The 17,140-nt window shown below is 37.1% G+C and overlaps 1 protein-coding gene across 1 annotated transcript; it reads right to left on the reverse strand.

Annotated features, from left to right (window-relative positions):
* Nucleotides 1–512: 512 nt before the first annotated feature.
* LOC130732786 (2-hydroxyisoflavanone dehydratase-like) lies at nucleotides 513–9,564 on the reverse strand. The gene is made up of 4 exons (XM_057584774.1): nucleotides 9,069–9,564; nucleotides 8,947–8,949; nucleotides 5,584–5,985; nucleotides 513–997 (listed from the first exon to the last, which is right to left on the reverse strand). The coding sequence occupies exons 1-4, from the start codon at nucleotides 9,562–9,564 to the stop codon at nucleotides 513–515; spliced, it is 1,386 nt and encodes a 461-aa protein (XP_057440757.1).
* Between the last annotated feature and the right edge of the window lie 7,576 nt (nucleotides 9,565–17,140).

The raw sequence follows: 17,140 nt of genomic DNA on the forward strand, positions 1-17,140 counted from the left end.
TGAAATCCAAACACACACGTAATTGTTCAATTCACTTTTTTTTTCTTCATATTAAAGTGTGTGTAATGATCATTCTCTTAAAAGAAATATTGTTTATTGTTTATTTATTACTAAAATAAGAACTTGTGGCAAAACAATGAATGATGCATTTGAGTAAACAATTTAAGTAAATACTTATGACAATGAATGTTTAGCATAACGCTTATTCATAAATTTGATAAGTATATTGCAATAAGTTGAAATAAGTTATAGGTAGGATGTAGGCATAAGCTTTTATTAACAAGTTATTATGGACAACTTTTGAAAATGAGGTCAAAGTGTCTTATAGATAGGTCGTAAGCTATTTATGTAAACTCAAGTGTTTATGCTATTAGATAAACTCAAATAAACTCTTCCAAACGCGCTTGAAACCTCAAGGCTTACTCACTATTCTTATTATTTATTATTTCACATCCCAAAGAGATTACGTTTATTGTCACCAACAAAACAAATCAAGCAAAGATAGTTCTTTTCTACTCCTCATGGTGAAAAGAAGCCAAACGCTTGAATAACTTTTTGGCACTCTCAGATTCTGGCTTTAACCAATGATAAATATGATCCTCATCTTCCTCTTCAAACAACTCCAGTTTCCCTTGCCATCCACTTTTCTTCACAGCTTCATAATACCAAATAGCTCTGTCCTTAAATCTATCCTTGCCAGCAACACACACAATGATTCTAGAGCATCCAAGTGTAGCCAGACTAGGTGCACCAGGACCCACAGGGTTGAGCTTGGGATTATCAACACCACCTGGTGCAGATGGATACACCAGATTCCAAATCTTGTGGTCAATGTTCTGTTCAGGCTCTATAATGGGTTCTGATCCAATTGGGTATGAACTGTTGAAGAAGGGATGAACTATAAATGCTCCTGAGAGTTTAACATCACCTGGTAAAACCTCAATCCCTGCACGCATGGCGATGTTATGCGCAATGTTACCACCAGCACTATCACCCCCTGTGGAAATTTTAAGTAAATAATGACATTAGTTCTTGAAACATGTGGTATCACTCATATTAAAATGTATGTGAAAGAGCTTATTTGAACTGATTAAACTCATAACAATAGCATATGAGTTAACTATTGTTGGTTATTTTAAAATTAAAGTATGGGTAGAAGAGAAGAACGATAGCAGAGAATTGGGAGCATAAAACATATTTTTATTCAGCAGCATAGCAACTGGTTTTATACAGCAGAATCACCAACATAAAATTCAAATTCAAAAACATAACAACTACTAGATGAAAGCCTAAAAAATAGAAGCTGAAACAGCTCTATCTTATCAGTCAATAAGACTGTTATTTTCCTAAATAATAGCATAAAATTAATCTTCTGCTGTTTGTTTATTTCAAAGTCAATCAATCAACTATTGGCATCAGAGCCCTCTTCTTGAGGGACCTGTAAAATGAATGCTGGATCAAGCTTCTCACATGTTGCTACTCCTGTCTTTGATGGGGAAAGCTATGACCTTTGGGCTGTGAGAATGGAGTCCTACCTAGATGCTTTAGATCTGTGGGAAGCCGTGGAAGAGGATTATGAAATACTTCCGCTGCCGAATAATCCTACCATGGCTCAGATCAAAAGTCACAAGGAGAGAAAAACAAGAAAGGCAAAGGCAAAAGCTTGTCTTTTTGCTGGCGTTTCAAAAACGATCTTCCCCAGAGTCATGACACTCAAAACTCCCAAAGAAATTTGGGACTACCTGAAGGAAGAATATGCAGGAGATGAGAGGATTCGAAGCATGCAGGTGTTGAACTTGATGAGGGAATTTGAGTTACAAAGAATGAAGGAGTCAGAGACAATTAAAGAGTACTCAAACAAATTGCTCACCATTGCCAACAAGGTAAGGTTGTTGGGCACTGAATTTCCTGATTTCAGGATTGTACAAAAAATCCTTGTAACTGTCACCGAGAAATATGAAGCTTCTATAGCAAGCATGGAGAACACAAAGGATCTTTCGCAGATCACTTTGGCAGAGGTGTTACATGCATTCCAAGCACAAGAGCAAAGAAGGCTTATGAGGCAAGAAGGAACTACAGAGGATGCCTTACAAGCCAAACTGCAAAACAACAACGGTGGAAGAAACAAGAAGAAGAAGCAGAACAATTTCAACAAGCCTGGAGGTTCTAACAAGTACCACCAGAAAAACAATACTCAGGTTTCTCCACCTTGTCCTCACTGCAAAAAGACAAATCATCAACCAAAATGGTGCTGGTGGAGGCCAGATGCAAAATGTCTCAAGTGTGGCCAGCAAGGACACATGGAAAAGGTATGCAAGTCTCATCAACAACAAGGAGAAGTCAAGGTTGCTGAGGATCAACAAGAAGAGGAACAATTGTTTGCAGCAACATGCTTTGCTGCCAAAAGCTCCACCAAATGGCTCATAGACAGCGGCTGCTCAAACCACATGACTTTTGACCTTGAACTCTTCAAAGAGTTTAAAGAAAAAAATTCTAAAGTCAAAATTGGTAATGGAGCTTATCTTGAAGGAAAAGGAAAAGGAACAGTGGCAATTCAAAGCCATACAGGTCTGAAATTAATTTCAGATGTTTTATATGTTCCTGAAATTGATCAAAACCTTTTGAGTGTTGCTCAGTTGCTGGAAAATAGCTATAAGGTGTTGTTTGAAGACTTGCACTGCCAGATCAAAGATCCAGAAGGCAAAGAAGTGTGCAAAGTTCAAATGAAAGACAAAAGGTTTGTCTTGGATCTCATGAACCTAGAACATGCTGCAGTGCACAAAGAAGTTAGCAACAATACAATATTTTGGCATAAGAGATTGGGTCATTTCCATCATGACGCTCTAATATTCATGAAGAAGAACAATCTTGCAAAAGGCTTACCGGAATTAGAAGAAGATCTTCCAACATGTGCTGCCTGTCAATATGGAAAGCAGTCAAGACTCCCATTTCCACAAAGTATGGCATGGAGGGCTTCACAAAAGTTACAATTAGTTCACACAGATGTTGGAGGACCCATAAACACACCATCATTGAATGGCAGTAAGTATTATATTGTTTTCATTGATGATAACACAAGGATGTGCTGGATTTATTTTATGAAGCTTAAATCTGAAGTTGCTGACATCTTTTGGAAGTTCAAAGCCTGGGTTGAAACTCAGAGCAAGTGCAAATTGCAGATGATCAGATCTGATAATGGATCTGAATATACCTCAGGAAAATTTAACAAGTTTTGTGAAGATGCAGGCATAGAACACCAGCTGATAGCACCTTACTCCCCCCAGCAGAATGGTGTTGCAGAAAGAAAGAATAGGGCAATTATGGAGATGGCTAGATGCTTACTTCATGACAAAGGGCTACCAAAGAAATTCTGGGCAGAAGCTGCAAATACTGCTGTATTTTTGCAAAACAGGCTGCCAACAAAAGCTTTACAAAGAAGAACACCGTTTGAAGCATGGTATGGTTACAAACCTGAATTGCTTAATTTGAAGACATTTGGCTGCTTGTGTTTCTCTCACATTCCTCATGTAAAGAGAGACAAACTAGACAAGAAAGCAGAATCTGGGATTTTTGTAGGCTATAGCTTAACTTCAAAGGCCTACAGGATCTATTTTCCACATCAGAATAAAATAATTGTTAGTAGGGATGTTAAATTCATGGAGTCAGATAGCTGGAGTTGGGAAGATGAAAATAAATCTGAATTCCAGGAGGAGAATGAAGATGTGGATGATGAACAAGTCAGAGGAACAAGATTACTTTCTAAAGTTTATCAAAGGTGCAATCTTGCTGTCATGGAGCCTGCTGGATATGAAGAAGCTGCAACTGATCAAAAGTGGATAAATGCAATGATGGAGGAGCTGAAAAAGATTGAAAAAAATCAGACATGGGAGTTGATGGACAGACCAAATCATAAGAAAGTCATTGGAGTCAAGTGGGTTTATAGAACCAAGCTTAATCCTGATGGTTTTGTGAACAAGCATAAGGCAAGACTTGTTGTCAAGGGTTATGCCCAAATGTTTGGGGTGGATTTCTCTGAAACATTTGCCCCAATTGCAAGGTTGGATACAATAAGGCTGCTGCTTGCACTTGCTGCACAAAATGATTGGATTGTACACCAATTGGATGTCAAATCAGCCTTTTTGAATGGATACTTAGAGGAAGAAATTTTTGTTGAACAACCAGAAGGATTTGTTCTTCAAGGACAAGAAGATAAGGTTTATCGATTAAAGAAGGCATTGTATGGCTTAAAACAAGCACCAAGGTCTTGGTACAGCAGAATTGATACACATTTAGAAAGCTTAGGCTTCGTGAAAAGTCTAAGTGAGTCTACCTTATATGTTAAAAAGGTGGATGAAGATATACTTGTGTTATCTCTATATGTTGATGATCTATTTGTTACAGGAAGTAGCAAGAAGATGATTGACAAGTTTAAAAAAGAAATGGAAGATGTCTTTGAAATGACCGATCTTGGAAAGATGACATTCTTTCTTGGTATGCAAGTGCAGCAAAAGCAACATGAAATATTTGTGTGTCAGGAAAAGTATGCAAAGGAAGTCCTCAAGAAGTTCAACATGGAAGAGTGCCATCCAACAGCTACTCCAATGAATCAAAAGGAGAAGTTTTGCAAAGAAGATGAAGCTGAAAAGATTGATGAAAAGCTGTACAGAAGCTTAATAGGATGCTTGATGTATTTAACAAGTATCAGGCCAGATATCATGCATTCAGTAAGTTTGCTATCAAGGTACATGCATTGTCCAAGTGAAATTCATTTTCAAGCAGCAAAAAGAATTCTTAGATATGTTAGAGGAACCACTGATTATGGAATAAGATACATGCAAGTAAAAAGTTTCAGCTTTCATGGTTATTCTGATAGTGATTGGGCAGGATGTGTTGATGACATGAGAAGCACCTCTGGTTATTGTTTTACTCTTGGTTCTGGAGTTTTTTCATGGTGTTCTAAAAAGCAAGAAATTATAGCTCAGTCTACAGCGGAAGCCGAGTATGTAGCTGCTGCTGCTGCTGTGAATCAAACTCTTTGGATTAGGAAAATCATGGCAGATTTGCATATGGAACAACATGGTAGCACTCAGATTTTGGTGGACAATCAGGCTGCAATTGCAATATCCAATGATCCAGTGTTTCATGGAAAAACAAAGCACTTCAAGATAAAGCTTTATTTTCTAAGAGAGGTTCAAAGGGAAGGAGAAGTGAAGCTAATCTACTGCAAGACAGAAAATCAAGTAGCTGATATCCTAACCAAGGCACTTCCAAAATCCAGATTTGAGTTCTTGAGGCAAAAGCTTGGAGTTTGCAGTTCCAAAGTCAAGGAGGAGTGTTGATTGATTGACTTTGAAATAAACAACTATAAGCTAGCTTCTTTCAGCTTATTTTGATATATTTCTTTAATTTACTTATGAATAAACGTTTATACCTTTGAGTTTATTTCACTGAACTTCTCAAATAAACTTATAAATCAATGTTTATGTGATAACTGATAAAATAACATAAGCACTTAATTAAGTCATGTACTCAAACACATTTAATCTTAGATTGTATATTTAAGGGACCAATCTAATTACTTACCGATGAAAATTCTGTTTAAATCACCATGGTCAATCAACCATGGCTCTGGATTGCTAAGGCTCTTGGTGGAATGGGAGGATACCCATTGGAGTGCAGCCCAGCAGTCATGGTAACAAGCAGGGAGAGGGTGCTCAGGAGCAAGCCTGTACTCCACACAGACGACCAAAACGTTTGTTTGTGGAACAAAGGTTTTGAAATGATCATGACATGACTTAGAGAAAGCAGATTCCAAGATGAAAGCACCACCATGAAAGTAGACCAAGATTGGTACTTTCTCAGTTACATGATGATCTTGGTTTAGCTTTTTTGGAAGGAAAAGGCGAGCTGAGATTGTGGGGTGGTGAGAGATGGTGATGTCTTTGGTTGAGAGCTCTGTTTGTGGATCATCAAGTGACGAACACACTGTCGCGGGTGCGTGTCAAAGTATTTTTGCTTTAAATGCAGTACAAGGTGATGAACACCAGGATCGTTCTCACAAGGACTTGATAGATTATTAATTGATATTAGAGTAAAACAAAAGCAAATAAAAAGAGGGTTTTTTTGATTGATTTGGTAGAAGGTAACAAGCAATAATTAAATAGATTAAACAGAAGAAAGAAAGTGTTAGTCCTCGGATTATAACATTCAAGTGGAACAAACCTTCATTGGTTACAAAAGATTAATTCTTCCTTATCAATTCCCTAATTCGTGAGAACTAATTAACTAAGCGGAAATTAATTCACAGTTTCCTAAACTAAGCGATTAAGAAACAGTTACGAACTAACATGAACTAAGCGAACATGCATCAACTCTTATTTCTAAAACTAAGAAATTAAGCAAACCCTAGATCAGAAATAGATATGAAGAGAATTAATAAAGAATGAATTTGCATTAAGAACAGAACCTCAAGTTTGCAAACACAAGAATATTAAAAATCCTAAGACTAACTATAGAGTTTAGCAACTCATATTAGAAAAGAGGGAAAGATATGAGAGGGGAGGAGGTGATGTGGTGTAATGGTGAGGTGGTGAGGTCTAACAAAAGCCTAAACTCACTTATTTATACTAATAAATAAACTTGTTCATCAAGTAACAATCTTTGTTATATAAATCTTTTCTAAATCTTCACAAAATCGTGCCCACATAAAGGAGTAAGCTGCTGAACAATCAGGAATTCGCGGGTCCCACAAGAAGTCTGAATCTTCAATTGAGGTAAACATGAGACTTGTAGCTCTTTAAGTCAGCTTCGTGGGTCTTCAATCGGATCCTAATTCGGAGTTCTGTAGCCCAAGATATGATCATTTTAGTGCAGACTGTTCCAGATTCGCAGGATTAGCGACAGCAACTTTGCAAGGAAATTATGACCAAGTTAGAGGCTGATTCTTGAATTATTCTGAACATGAAAGTTGTAGGGCATCGAGTTATCTTTCCAATGACATATTATTCGCCCAATTTGGATATTTGTAGCTCCAGGTTCAACCTGTTCTAGCAAAACAGTCACAGAAACTAAAAGTGTAGAATTAAGCACTTTTCCATGAATAATCCAAATAAACACTAATGGTCAAAACATGGCTAAGTTATAACAATTAAGCACAAAAATGTATATAATGAAGCTTAGAAAGACACACGTAAAGTGCATCAATTATGCGCTTATCAAATACCCCACACTTAGTCTTTTGCACTCCTGGGCAAAACTTAACTTCAAAGAAGATTCAGAAAATCAATTATGATAACAAGTACTTCCTAAAACATAAAAACTCAGCACACACTTATCTTTGAGAAGTAGAAATTCAGATTTATGAGCAAGAAAACAACCACTTCATTTTTCACAAAGATTAGACAAATTAGATTTCATCACCTACATTCCAAGTCAACAAGAAATTTCAAATTGAACATCAAAGTTGGATGCAAGTGTTATACTCTCTACTCTCAAGTGTTTGGGCTTGTGTTTAATCATGCTTAAGCAACTCTCATCATCTCATGAAAACATGCATCTATCATAGGCTTGATAAGATTCTAACACACCAATTAAATTGAACAAATGCATACAAAAATCAAAGGACTTTTGAAGGTTGTAATGAGGCTAAGGTCAAGGAAGGATTTATGAAAGATATTCAGAGTTAAAACCTTATGAAAAATAAGAGCAATGGGGAAAATTTCAAATTAATCTTACTCACAACCCCAAGAATTAACACATTCTTCCTTTTACAACTTCATTTTTTCAACTTCCACTTCCTTTTCTTTCTTTAGTACCTTTCTTCACTTTGTAACTTCTCTTTTTTTCTTTCTTTTTCTTTTTTGACATTTGCATATTTTTCCTTTTTTTTTTTCTTTCAACTTCTTTTCAACTTGCTTACAATTTATCCTCAAGGAAGGCACCTCTTTTGAGCAACTTAGACCATGCATTCAAATAAATCACCCCCGCACTTGTTGAATACTCATTCCCAAGTCAATTCCAAAGCTCTTACATTTCCTAAGGTAAGGTATCATCATTGTTTTTCACTTAGGCTTGTAATGAGCTACAAAAGAATAGAGATATTAGGCTCAAAGGGGTTAAAACAAAGGTTAAAACATGCAAGGTAAGCTTTTTAGGCCAATAGCTTATTGAAAAAGAATGCCTTATCACATCAAAGTATGAAAATGAACAACAATTTCAATCAGAATCAAGTCAAGTTCTGCAGTGCATATAAACATGAGGAAATCACACAAGAAAGAAGAGAATCATGGCAAAGATATTACCATTCAAGTGTTTGGTCCAAAATCTCACAAGGTAATCTCACATGACAAGCATATAACACAACAAATCCAACATATCAATTCTCAGTGCAAATCATGATGAACTCAAAATGCAAGCAACTTCATCCAAAAGAGACATGAAACTTAATAGAAAAGTGATTATATTGCTCACAAACTCAGCATCTCTAAAACTCATTGAAAAAGTGTGAACTCTTTTATTGAAAACAATAAAAACAAAGCAAATAAATTGAAATTGCAAACTATCCTAACTGAGGTTCTACTACTCTAAATAAGATTCCCACCCCCACACTTAAATCACACATGGTCCACAATGTGTGGCACAAATCATCAAATAAATTAGACAAGTGTAATAAAAGAGAAAGGTTAGGAAAAACCAGGGATCAAGGGAGCTGGCGATACATGAAACCTGGTAATGCTCTGAATCTGCTATCACCTGGGTCCGGTGGAGGCCTTGCATTAAGAGGAAGCTCATAGTCTTGAGGCACAACAACGACAATCCACAAGTCAGGTGGCTTTGGAGGGATCTCATCTGCAACAATCTTAACAAACTCAAACTGTTCTCTAGCACCTTCAGCATGACTCATGACAATGTTCAGTATGAGTGAAATTTTTTTCCAAGAATGTGTACCACCTGAAATAAGAGTAAATGAAAAATTAGTACATTCAACAATCAACTCTTTGTCTGGAGGCTTTGGCAAGGGTTTCAAAGAGTAGTCCTCCATGGAAATTGATTGGTTGCAATCAACAGACTCTCCAATAAGCACGACTTTTCAAAAATGTCTAGATTAATTAAAAGCGGCTTATGTGGAAAAATTGCTAATTTAGATCCACGTTCTACATCCATCTTCTTAACTTCATCCCTTGCAAAACATTTCTTGAAATCATCCAACAACTTATTTTCTTCTTCACCAGGGTACATCTTCTCACTCTCATAAGTTCTATGTGGAAGAGGGAGATGTATTTCTTGTTGGTTGGCTTCATCATTAGAATCTGCAAAATCAAAACACATTGGACTATCAACACTAGTATCAAAAGCAACATTGACTTCAAGCTCACTAACATCACTAGAACCATCAGTGTTAGCATCAAGATGAGTATCAACATAAGAATTAACTTCATCATCTATCTCCGCATAAGCTTCATGTTGCAATGTGGGAGCATGTGCAACTAGCTCGTTAACTGGAGCTTGTAAATATGCAGTATCTTGTAGGTGTTGATCGACATTTGCATTGAGATTTGCAGACATTTGGTTCAACATGTCTTGAATTTCTTGCAATATGGAAGGTTCCTCGTGTCGAGGTTGTTGAAACTGGGCTTGATTTGCTTCATATTGCTTTGAAAGGTCTTCCAAAAATTAGGGTGGATCATTCCAAGGTTGATGGAATTCCTCTTGAGAATTATGTAGATCATGAAAAGGATATTGAAAATCCTCTTGCGGATAGTAGCATGGTGGTGCATAAATAGGCTGTTGGAATTGCCCTTGTGGATGATAGCAAGGTGGGTCACACCAAAAATTTTCAAAATTCTCTTGTGGATAGCATTGAGGTGACTCAAACTGTTGTTGATAGCTCTTGAGCAACATTTGTGTAACAGAAAATTGTATCTCGTCGAGTTTGGCTTCTAGCTTATCAAGTTTAGCTTCCATCACTGCAAAAGCTTCATAAAATAACACTTGTTCCCTTACTTTCAAAAAATAATTCCACTAGAAACAAAGATAATAAAAAAACAAAAGGATAGAAAAAAAAACGTTAGTGGAAAAAGAAAAGAAAAGAAAATAAAAATAAAGTTAGTAACGAGATTATATAAAAGAAATAAAAGGAAAATGATAGAAAACGAGAAAAGAAAAATATTAGTTAGCAACTAACGGAAAAAGAGGGGAAAAAAAAAACATTACAAAAAAAAAGTAAGGAAAATCTAAACGAGATCTGAAACAAACAAAAAATGTTAGTAACAAAAGAAAAAAAACAATCTAGTAATAATAATAAGAAGAATAATAAAGGGAAAGAAGATAGATAAGATAGCACAATAAAATAAAAGAGAGAAAAGATAGAGAAATAAGAAAGAAGATAGTGATATAAAAATAGAAGATAGGAAAGAGAAATAGAAGATAGAGATAGAGATAAAAGATATGAGATAGAAATATAAGATATAGATATAAAATAAAAATACAAGCTAGAATCTAATAATTAAAAAAAATCAAGTGGTGTATATAATCCCTGGTTCCTATTTTTTTTTGTTTTTTTTTTGTTTTTTTGTTTTTTTTAAATAAAAACGAAAATAAAATAAATTAAACAAAAAAGGAAAAAAAATACTCTAAAAACAATTAATAATCAACGAAGTCCCCGGCAACGGCGCCAATTTGACGAACACACTGTCGCGGGTGCGTGTCAAAGTATTTTTGCTTTAAATGCAGTACAAGGTGATGAACACCAGGATCGTTCTCACAAGGACTTGATAGATTATTAATTGATATTAGAGTAAAACAAAAGCAAATAAAAAGAGGGTTTTTTTGATTGATTTGGTAGAAGATAACAAGCAATAATTAAATAGATTAAACAGAAGAAAGAAAGTGTTAGTCCTCGGATTATAACATTCAAGTGGAACAAACCTTCATTGGTTACAAAAGATTAATTCTTCCTTATCAATTCCCTAATTCGTGAGAACTAATTAACTAGCGGAAATTAATTCACAGTTTCCTAAACTAAGCGATTAAGAAACAGTTACGAACTAACATGAACTAAGCGAACATGCATCAACTCTTATTTCTAAAACTAAGGAATTAAGCAAACCCTAGATCAGAAATAGATATGAAGAGAATTAATAAAGAATGAATTTGCATTAAGAACAGAACCTCTAAAGTGCATCAATTATGCGCTTATCATCAAGCAAGGGTGGAACTGCTGGTGCTTGTAGCGGTCGCTCCACTGTGCCATCATTGAAGATTCTGAGAAAAGGGAGGTATCTCTGCAACAAGCTCTTTAGTAATGTTGGTGGTGGTGGAAGCCATTTCAATTATGGGACATAAGAGCTCGCTTTTTTGCATTATATATAATGCTTGATCATCTAGATGGTGATAAATTTTGTTAATCAATTGGTGTTTGAATCTTCCAAATAGAAAAATCAATTGTTAGATGTTTGAATATGGTTATTCAATGTTTGAATTGATGTTTGAATCTTCCAAATAAAAACAAGGCTCCACCTAATGTGGACTAGTAAAAAAGTAGTCCAATTTTGGACCCACACTTTTGACTGGCTATAGAAATTAACTTACTAATTAATATAGATTAAATAGATTAAACATTGGTTACTCCATCCTCACCCTTATCATCATGATCATAAATGCCCTCATCAGGCTCTAAATCTTCACCATTTGCAGAAGGCTTTGATATGTAAATAAGTAACACAAGAAAGGGGGGGTTTGAATTGTGTTCTTAAAAATTACTTGTTAAAACTTTAGTTCATGAAAAGAAGATAAGTTCTTAAGAAAATTGTTCTGGTGACTTTTCAAAAACTGTTTAGTGCAGCGGAAGTAAGTAAATGAAGCAGAACGATCAGCACACAGGAATTTATACTGGTTCACCCTAAACGATTGGGCTACGTCCAGTACTTGGCCACCACCAAGATTTTCACTAGCAAGTATCAAGGACTTCTCCAATACAAGTATTAGACAGGACTTCTCCAAGTATTATCACGGACTTCTCCAAGTATTGTACAGGACTCCTCCTAGTATTATCACGGACTTCTCCAAGTATTGTACAGGACTCCTCCCACAATCAACAAGATTGTTTGGCTCTACAAGAAATCTCTTCTCAAAAGAGTTGGTGTAGACAATTTATGGCACTGGAACTCTCAGGTGTTTTGGGTTCTGAAAGGACGTTGGAACACACAGGAGTTCAGAATCTAAAAGAGAAGTAAGAGAAGAGGTTTGACTCTTTTAAGTTTTGGTATTCTCTCTTGATTTAGCAGAGGTATGAGATCGGATTTGACTCTTAGGAAATCTGTTGTGAGCTTTTAATGCTTTGAAGAATGTTTTGATTAACTGCTCTGAGTTCTTTCTTTTCTTGCAATAAATTTTTCTCTTCTTCTTCTTCAATCTTCAGATATGTCCTTTATATATGATCTTGCTAGTTGTGTAGCCGTTGAGACACAAAATCTGGCCGTTGTTTGTAGCCGTTGTGAGTGTCATCTAACCATTGATTCAAATCTCCGGTTGGTAGCTTCATTAAATGCATGCTGCTGTTCAAAGCTATCCTTTAGCCAAAAAGGTGTACTTTGTCAGCTAGTAGGTGGTGATAGCTTTGGGCTACTTTGCAGAAGAGAGACATTTTGGAAAAGTGATGTTGACGTGTTGTCCTTTTTCCTCTTCATTGGTCATCGAGACTTCTCTCTTCAAAAGTAAATCAGTTTGCACGTGACCAGATTAGTTTCCTTCTGACTAAAGCATGGGGCAAATAGTTGAGATACAATTTTGACTTTCCCGCTCAAAGGCATCTTCTGAAATTCTGAGGTATGACGTGGCATGAAACGATACAGAATAAGTGTCTTCCTTGTTTACTGGACGATGCGGTCATATCTTGCGTAAACTTCTTTTTCCTTATAAGGCTTAGACATATTTGTTGAAGCATGCGACCTTATAATATATATTTCCTGAAAAATGTCATTAACATCTGGAATTAGATTTTAGTAGAGAAAAGTATTTATAAAAATTGTTAGGATCAAAATAAGATTGAAACACGTTGTAACACGTTTGAACTTAACAATCTCCCCTTTTTTGATAATGACAATTTTTATTGAAAAGGATAATGATCAAGAGTAAAAAGAATTTATGCTCCCCCTAAATTGGGTAAGATAAATGTTAAAAACAACTTATTCAAAACATATTACTCCCCCTGAGTTGTATAAAACTTTGGTGTTAGGTTAAGGAAACAACCTTGAACTTGATCTTAACTTTTCTATAATTCCTAATTCCTATTTTCTCCCCCTTTGGCATTATTAAAAAGAAAGGGAAAAGAATGTAGTAGAGAGGTATAATATGCATAGTAAACATGGCAAACGTTAGTTATAAAACGATAAGCATGATGGAACGATAAAATATGCATAATCAGTGAACAATTGTCTGAAAACATAAAAGTAAATGCGAATTGTTCAGGATAGAGAGTTGGCCATTAGCCAAAGCGTGTCAGCAGCTGATCGATTTTCTGGGCAAGAGTCATGAACTGCTGGTTGATGTGGTCACGGTGGTCTTCAAAGTCTTCTCTGGTGACAAATTGAGTCGCCAAGACTTGAGCACTTGAGCTTCCACCTTCAGTCTTGAAATCAGCTTGAAGTCCCTCAGATTCATCTTCTTCTTTTCCATCAGCAGAACTGTTCATTTGTGACTCTGTATCTTCTGCTTCTTCAAGCATCTTCTCCTTTCCTTTGTCAGCGTTGGCTTTCTTAGAATGAGAAACAACTTCAGGAATGTGAGTGGGTAGGAGTACAAACACCCAAGTTCCAAATTTCAGTGAGAGCGCGGAGGTCCGATTCATGAGAGAATATGGCAGAGTACCAACATATCCCTCAGAGACACTCAATTTCCAGAACTCTGGATCAGGAACTTTGCAAGCGTGAAGTTGGAACAAGTAGTTGTCACCCTCTTGTCGTTTCCATGTGGCGGTGAGCTGATTGCTTGAAGACTTGTGAATCTTTCTTACCAGAAGGTGCAGGTAGCTTTTGAACGATCCCTTGGTAGTCCTCAAGGTGCGTCTGCGTTGGATAGCAGAGGACACTTGCGTCTGAAGGCGCCTCTTTCTTGCTTGAGAAAAATAGAGAATAGTACCGGATCTGCTTGCCTTCTTAGTGCTTGCTTCCGTGAACGGTTTGAGAGTAGAAGTCATATGCTCATCAGCAATCAATGACTTAGGCAAAGATTGAGCAAGTTGGAATGCAGAGGCATTCTCTTGTGCAACGACAGTTTGGTCAGTGATGAAAGCAGTGTTCATGGTAGAGTTTGGTTGAGATGTGAGTGGTTCATTTGTTGTTTCAGTCAAGGGTTCATTGAGGTTTGTGTTTGGTGGGAGTTTTGGCAATGGTTCAGTGTGGTGTTGTGAATGTGTTGGAGAGGAGTGTGGTGTTTGAGTATTGTCAACAAACAGTGAATCCAGAAATTCTTTGTTGGACATTTCAGAAGGAATTTCTTGATAAGGTAAGAGAGAGTTTGCTAACCTTGTGTGAAGGACAATGTCCTCATCAAAGAAGGGCTCCTCAGGTTCAGCAGAGAGAATCTTTCTTTTCTGATATGCAGGTTGTGGTTCAACAGTAACTTGAGGTTCTTCAAATTGCTTCCTCAATCTCTTTAGCTTTTTGGGTTCAGCCTTCTTGATAGGCGGAGAACCTTTTCCTGATCTGGTTCTTGAAGCGATGGGGTTGGATTGAGACTGCAATGGTTCACCACTCTTCACAATCTTGATTCGAACAGACTGTTCTTCCTCGTCCTCAGGGAACGGTGCGATGCGGAGAGATGCAGGAACAGTTCTCTTGGACGGTTCCTTCTTTGACACATCGGACAGTTCTGTCAGATTTTTCTTCCTTGTCTGGACAGTCTGTTCAGCAGATACCTTTTCTTTTCCTTTGGTGGTTTTCCTTGTTCTGGGCAAGAATTCTTCAGGAACTTCAGAGGCATCAAAGGGAATGTTCATTTTTCTCACATCTCCCAGCCTGATCGGTGAAGGAAAGATCACATCTTCATTCAAGCGATCCTCTGATTCCAGAAACTCTTTGATAATACCTTTCTTTTCGAAAATGACGGTCAGCAGCGAGCCAAAAGGAAGGTATCCTTGGCTTTTCTCCAGATAGTTGATCAAGTAGTTCCACATCAAGTGTGCAGGGTTAATTTTCACTCTTTTCAAGATCTTGTACAATGCGTACCTTGCATGCGCATTTACATAATTTCTTGCACCATCCTTTGGTAAGATAACCTTGCTAATCACAGCATTGTTGAACTTTACATCATCAATGAGATTGCCCACTTCCACAGTCAGTGGTTCCTCTTGGTTCTTCCAGTCATCAACTTTTGCAAACCAATTTGGGGAATATTTTTCACCAACTTCCAACTTCACATTCAGTGCTTCAGCCATGTCGTTGAGAGTCACTGAGATGATCTTGTCATTTACTTTGGACTTAATGACTTGTCTGTGATTTATCACAACGGCACAGTCATAAAATTCCTTTACCAAAGGCACATACACTTCTCGCTGAGCCATGGTGTACACCGTCTCCCAGTCCTGATGAAGTAAGTCTGCAAGCCCAGCCATCTTCACGAAGGCAAACACCTTCAGATCAAAGTACCTTGGGGACACAAGAGAGTTGTCACCCAGTTTCTCAGTTTTCACGGCTCCAACCTCCTTGAGTTGAACAGAGCGTTGGCGGTTGATCCTCTTTGATCTCCTCTGGATGATCTCCATTTCTTCAACAGAGTAAGGTGTTTTACCACCTTTCTTGGATGGGGCCTTAGATTTGGAAGGGGCTTTGGAAGAGGTAGCAAGAACTCCGGCCATTTGGGAATGAGAGGAAGTTTCAGAGGAGGCTTAGGGTTTCTTTACTTGGAAGAGAGAGAGAGAGAGAGTGTCAAATGAAGTGAGGTGAAAGAGAGAGAAGGAAATCTTTTGGATATATTTGATTTGGAATAAGGAATGGCAGTTTTGGGTGGTGTGCAGATGGCGGTTTTCTTTTCATGAGAGAGAAACTATTAAACAATTGAGCAGTTGAGACCACGCGCGTTAAAAGTAAGAGAGATAACTGCTTCGCATTTAATGTGATGAGACCTTTCAAAGTTCACTGTTGTAGCACGTGCAAGAGTAATGATGCTTGAACTAAACAATGTCTTTGCCAGCTGTTAACCAAACGATATAGATTTCCTGAGAGCAACTTCATTGAACAGAGAGTTGTTGAACGATTTGATCTACTGGTTGAACAGTGAGGAGACAGAACAGTGCGGATGTTCTTCGAAGAACGAAACCTGCAAAATAGAAACCTTTGTTTCCATACCTTTTATTGAGCAGAGTGCATATTTATCCTTGTTCTTAGATCTGAGAATCTGCCTTCTAAAAGAGGTTTCGTGAGTATGTCAGCAAGTTGATCTTCTGTGTGTATATGAGATATATCAATGTTTCCCTTTGCCACAAGGTCTCTAATGAAATGATGTTTGATCTCAATGTGCTTTGTTCTTGAATGCTGAACTGGATTCTTGGCAATATTGATAGCACTTGTGTTATCACATAAAAGAGGTATCTTGTTTTCATGAATGTTGTAATCCTCAAGTTGATGCTTTATCCATAGGAGTTGTGTACAACAAGAGCTTGCTGCCACATATTCAGCTTCAGCAGTGGATAAGGAAATAGTGCTTTGACGTTTACTTGTCCAGGATACTAAACAGTTTCCCAGAAAGTGACATCCTCCACTAGTGCTTTTCCGTTCAACTCGATCACCAGCATAATCCGCATCACAAAATCCTTTCAACCTGAAATCTTCACCTTTCTCATATAATAGACCAAGATTAGCAGTACCAATTAAATATATAAAGATTCGCTTAACAGCACTAAGATGAGATTGCTGTGGGTTTACCTGAAACCTTGCACATAGACAAACACTAAACATTATGTCTGGTCTGCTGGACGTTAAATAAAGAAGTGAACCAATCATCCCTCTGTACGATGTTGGGTCAACTGGTGAGCTTTCATCACTTTTGTCCAGAACAGTGTTGGGATACATAGGAGTACTCATCTCATTTGACTTGTGCATGTTGTATTTCTTGAGCATGTCCTTTATGTACTTGGACTGATGTA

The sequence above is a fragment of the Lotus japonicus genome, chromosome 1, assembly GCF_012489685.1.
Source record: "Lotus japonicus ecotype B-129 chromosome 1, LjGifu_v1.2".
Lineage (NCBI taxonomy): Eukaryota > Viridiplantae > Streptophyta > Magnoliopsida > Fabales > Fabaceae > Lotus > Lotus japonicus.

Bases quoted from the DNA above. Each gene is read 5' to 3' on its own strand.
- LOC130732786 (XM_057584774.1), bottom strand. From the start codon at position 9,564: ATGTCTGCAAATCTCAATGCAAATGTCGATCAACACCTACAAGATACT. The intron at 998-5,583 runs GTAAGTAATTAG...AAATTTCCACAG, and splicing joins TTTAAACAGAATTTTCATCG to GGGGTGATAGTGCTGGTGGT.